General features: G+C 28.3%; 1 protein-coding gene across 1 annotated transcript; it reads left to right on the top strand.

Moving 5' to 3' along the window:
- Positions 1 to 797: 797 nt before the first annotated feature.
- LOC119681329 lies at positions 798 to 3529 on the top strand. Its single transcript, XM_038094489.1, has 3 exons — positions 798 to 992; positions 2696 to 2816; positions 2931 to 3529. Exons 1-3 carry the CDS (start codon positions 872 to 874, stop codon positions 3085 to 3087), a joined length of 399 nt encoding a protein of 132 aa, XP_037950417.1. The 5' UTR covers positions 798 to 871; the 3' UTR covers positions 3088 to 3529.
- Positions 3530 to 4753: the final 1224 nt, after the last annotated feature.

Here is a 4753-nt window from a genome sequence, read left to right as displayed (position 1 = left end):
ATATTAACCTACCTTATACTAACTGTTATAAAAAATCCATTTTTAGTAGCTTACAGCTACTTCCATTATTAAAAGTGAATAGTTAATAGATTATTCTCATCATCAGACTAAGCAATAATTGACCTAAGATCAGCATAACTTCCCGAGCAGCCTGTAACTATTCAGAGATTGGTGTTGGTAAGTCTGTCAGTTTTCGCAAATAATTTCAGGGCTCCATCATTTATTTTTTAATGGGATCAATCTTGATGTTCCTGAGGATGTCGTTCTGATGTTATTGCTAATGTTAAGCTATATAAAAAATATACGATTGGAAGTATATCAATGTCAGTGAATAAAATAAAATTTTCTATAAGTGTATGGTAAATTTTAACCTTTTAAATTAATTTAAAAGTTTTTATATAAGTATTTTTATAAAATTATTTTCATGCCCAGCTATTTCAATTAATTATTAAAACGTAATCAAAAGCAACAGTAAAGTTCTATTTGTTTTTACATAACTATATTTTATAAGTAAGTCTATATATCACTTAAAAACTTGTTTCTACAACGTCATCAGAGACGTAAATCTATCTAAATAGTGAGTACTTAGAATTGCAGAAAACGTAAACAATATCTGCGTTTCTCAACAAATTCTGTTGTGAAATTTAGAAGTTGCCGGTGTGAATGAGTGTGGGATTTCCATATGTTTCTTCCGGCTCTTGTGAGTAAATCTGCTATGCAAGATTGTTTCTGATATTTATGAATTGTAAATAAAACTGCAATTCTCAGTTGTCAGTTCATTTATTGCTCGTGTCGAGAAAAGTTGGTTTTATTTTCTTAGCAGTTCTCGGCAAGTTTTATTGCGTTTTACCTAAAACTCTATATAAATATAATGACTGACTTTTACAATTCTGGATTTATTTTATTATACATTTGTGCTATTATTTTACAATTTATATTTTTAATACACTGGTGTGTGAGAAGACGACGTCTAAGACAATGTAAAAGTGAAAGTTAGTACATTTCATATATTAAAATGATAGATAATTACTAAATATATTTAATAAATGTATTGCATATCAAATTTGTTAAACAAAATTTATGTGTATAAAATCGTTAAAAAGGCATAGATTCTTATAAATGCCGCATTAAAATATTTGTTATCACATTTCAATACTCTGTGAATAATGCTCTGTATTTGATTGTTTACATTAAAAATATAATTACAACTTTTACAATCTTATTTCAAATAATTAATATAAGTCATAGAATGAGTCAATCGGTTCCAAAAACTTATATTTATGTATCTATTAACACTGAATAAATGAGGTTTGTGAATATGTGCTAAAAGCATCTAAACAATTAATTGTGACGCATTGAAAATGTATTCAAAAAATTGGAGAACTCAAACATCATTGAATAACTCTCCAGTCTGTCGCTTTTGGTCGACTAGAGCGGTCAGAATTATCGGTGTTCTTACGACCTAATTTTTATACAGCATATTCACTCAGTAAAATACACTCTAACTCTGATCATTTTGTTAGAAAAATTTTAGCTCCAAGATCATGTGGCCAAGAAGATTGAAAAACCAACATGTGGTGTGATTGAACCGGGATTGAACCAAATTATTTTTGTGGTCACCAAGACCACTGAAATCTCTAAACTAATTACAAGTATCAGAGTGTCATATAGTTTTGATGTGTATCGTTTGAAGAATGCTACTATTCATAAATAAAACGGTTTTATCATTATATCATTTTATCATTTTTAGTTTTACATATATATATTTATATATGACAGATATATACATTTGAACTTTTTGAGTGATGTCATATTTGAATATGTAAATAAATAATTTACGAACTGCTACATATGCGGCATAAGGCTCAATTTAAGTGTCATTTTGTTAATATATATCTACCAAATAAATATACCATAGACTATTATTTCTTTGAGGATAATTTGCGATTTATTAAAAGTACTCGTATGTAATAAAAAATAATTGATTAACAAAAAAACTAATCGAAATATTGTACCTTCAGTAACGTTCATATTTTAATATTGTCATTCAAAGAAAATGAATTCATCTCATTTATTAATCTCTCATTCATTTTAATTATGTTAAATTATATTAATTATTATTAATGTATTATTTAATATATTAAATTACGCATATTAATGCAAGTCAATACGTCAAATTAACAGTTAATGAAATAAGTGCACCAATCTTATCTACCATGTTAAATTCAAAATGTTAGTAATAACAGATCCATTGAGTAGATACAGTATGGAGCAAGAAACTCAAAATTTACCTGAGGACTTCGTAAATTCAACCTATTCACATGATAATCAAACCGAGATTTTTCATAATAAACCATATATTGCATCTGGTTGGGTTTTAGGAAAACTAATAGTTTTGTGTATCAAATTACTAATTATTTTTTCTATGCATTTAATAGGATTTATTCTAGTTCGACGCTTTCATAAGAGAAAATATAAAGTTGAAAATGAGGATTTAAATAGTAATCAAAATTTAATTACATTACAAAATTATGAACGCAATATTTGTTTTATGTATTCATTCTATTTTAATATAATTTTTATGGTTTATTAATATTTTTAAAATTTCGAAAATTAATTTAAGTTTATAAAACATAAAATTAATATGAAATATGAATTAATCTTATTAATTTCATCAAAATTTTATTACTTTCAGCGCCTGTTGTAGTAACGTCAGCTACACATACTGCACCTGGTGATTATTCAGTTACACAAATGCCTCCGCCAGGTGGTTATCAAACAAATGTAACTGTGCCATCTTATCCCCCTCATCAACAGTAAGTAATAACTAAATTGTTTATAGACCTACAGTTTTGCATATAGACCTCTATTAGGAGGTCTATATAACAATATGAAAAGTACTTTGCTTAAACATTATATTTTGATTACAGAATGCAACCTCATATGGCTCCTTACCCTCCGATGGCAGCACAAAATTCTGCAATGAATCCACCATCATATGATGTAGCCGTGGCTGGTGCTCGTTATCCAAAGCAATCTGCCTACGAAAAACAAGCGCCATACAATCCAAGTTATACGGCACAATAAAGAGTTGCACAATCAATCTAACATATAAGTTATAGGATTTTATATTCATATTTGTCTCCATGTGTACATTGTCTCCATTAAAACTATCCTGCAAAAATGTGTCTTCAATGGTGTGTTTCCTGTACTAAATGAAATGTGCTACACATTCTTTCATACGAACCAAAGGAATACGATATTGTGTTATTGTGAAATATTATTATTATATATAAATTTTATAAAAATATGTCTGTCTGCACATTTAAATGTTTAAGTAGTGCACTCAGTGAATTAGACATTCAAAGAAGTGAAATGTATTCCGATCTATGCCATACGAAAATAGCACAAATGAATTGCTTCACGAATATCAAAACTCCATTTGATATGTAAACTGCAGAACCCATATGTTTAAACTTAAAAATCAGTTTTAAATAAATCATTAAAAATAGTTATTGTTGTGATCTAATGTAAGATAATACATAAAAAATGAAGTACAGTTTAGTGAATGTATTAATAAATTATTTATATATGCAATTTCTTATTTGTTTTTTGTTAAGTGGACCTACTCAAAAAATGATGAATACATGTACATGAAGTCAGTAATTTTCTTTATATATATATTGTTATGACTTTATACAGTTTTTGCAAATTAAGCTTCTATGCCCTATAAGTTAGAGGTTGATGCCCTATAATTTTCGAGAACTGAATCATCATTAATAATGATCATTTATTAATCATTTATTAATTGATGCCTGCGCAACATATAAGATATATGGTCGCCTACAACGATTTCAAATGCAGAGTTATGGAGAATAACGCACCAAACAAACGTAAACAACGAGATAAGAAGAAAGAAGTATGGTTGGATTAGACACACACTGGGTAAACCTTATGAAGATATCGCGCTTGCTGCAGTTATTTGGAACTCTTAGATGACTAGACGCAGAGAAGGACAGTTCACCAAGAGGCGGATAACTCATTTAACGAAGTAAGAGCAATAGCACAAAATAGATACCAGTGAAAAACTTTTGTGGACTCCCTAAGATATTAATGTAGTATGGAAATAATATACAATACCCATTTTTACTTTAAATGCATTTTGTTTAGAATGGAATATAAACAAAGAGTATATTAAAATATAGAGTCTGCATCACAATCAATTTTGTCGATTGCATTTCGTAACTAGTTGTAGATGCAGTTTTTGACCAAAAACTCAAATTCTCTACTTTTGAAATTGATAGATTTTCTTAGAAAGCATCTGGCAAAATGATTCGCTCAAATTAGTTTTGTTATTATTTACTAATTTGATCAGTGATAAGGGGAATTTATGACTAAAAATGCAAATAAAAAACTCAGTTTATTATATAGCTTTCTTTTACAAACATATCTGCAAATCATTTAAGTTCCATTGTACTCCACCGAACTCATTTTCTTATTAACTATACCATCTCTTTAGTTTGTCAGTTCTCCAAAATAATTGAGAAATGGAATGCATGATAATAGAAATATAACAATATTTTAAAATAATTGTTAGTATAAGTAAAGTACACCAAGTCAACCGTTGTTGAAACGATCAATTTTTCGTTAGAAATGGATGTTAGTAGTTGTCTTAAAACGCGAAAATTCTGATATTCATTGTTTTTTTATCGTGACCAAAGTTTAATCAAATTTTCCCATGGGCTCGCTATGT

Source organism: Teleopsis dalmanni, chromosome 2 (assembly GCF_002237135.1).
Source record: "Teleopsis dalmanni isolate 2A chromosome 2, ASM223713v2, whole genome shotgun sequence".
Lineage (NCBI taxonomy): Eukaryota > Metazoa > Arthropoda > Insecta > Diptera > Diopsidae > Teleopsis > Teleopsis dalmanni.
The sequence above is the reverse complement of the archived record's forward strand: the minus strand, read 5'-3'. Positions and strand labels throughout refer to the sequence as shown.

Excerpts from the sequence above, each read along its gene's own strand:
- LOC119681329 (XM_038094489.1), top strand. The coding sequence starts at position 872 with ATGACTGACTTTTACAATTCTGGATTTATTTTATTATACATTTGTGCT. Across the intron at positions 993-2,695 it reads AAGACAATGTAAAAGTGAAA|CGCCTGTTGTAGTAACGTCA; the intron begins GTTAGTACATTT and ends TATTACTTTCAG. Across the intron at positions 2,817-2,930 it reads TCTTATCCCCCTCATCAACA|AATGCAACCTCATATGGCTC; the intron begins GTAAGTAATAAC and ends TTTTGATTACAG.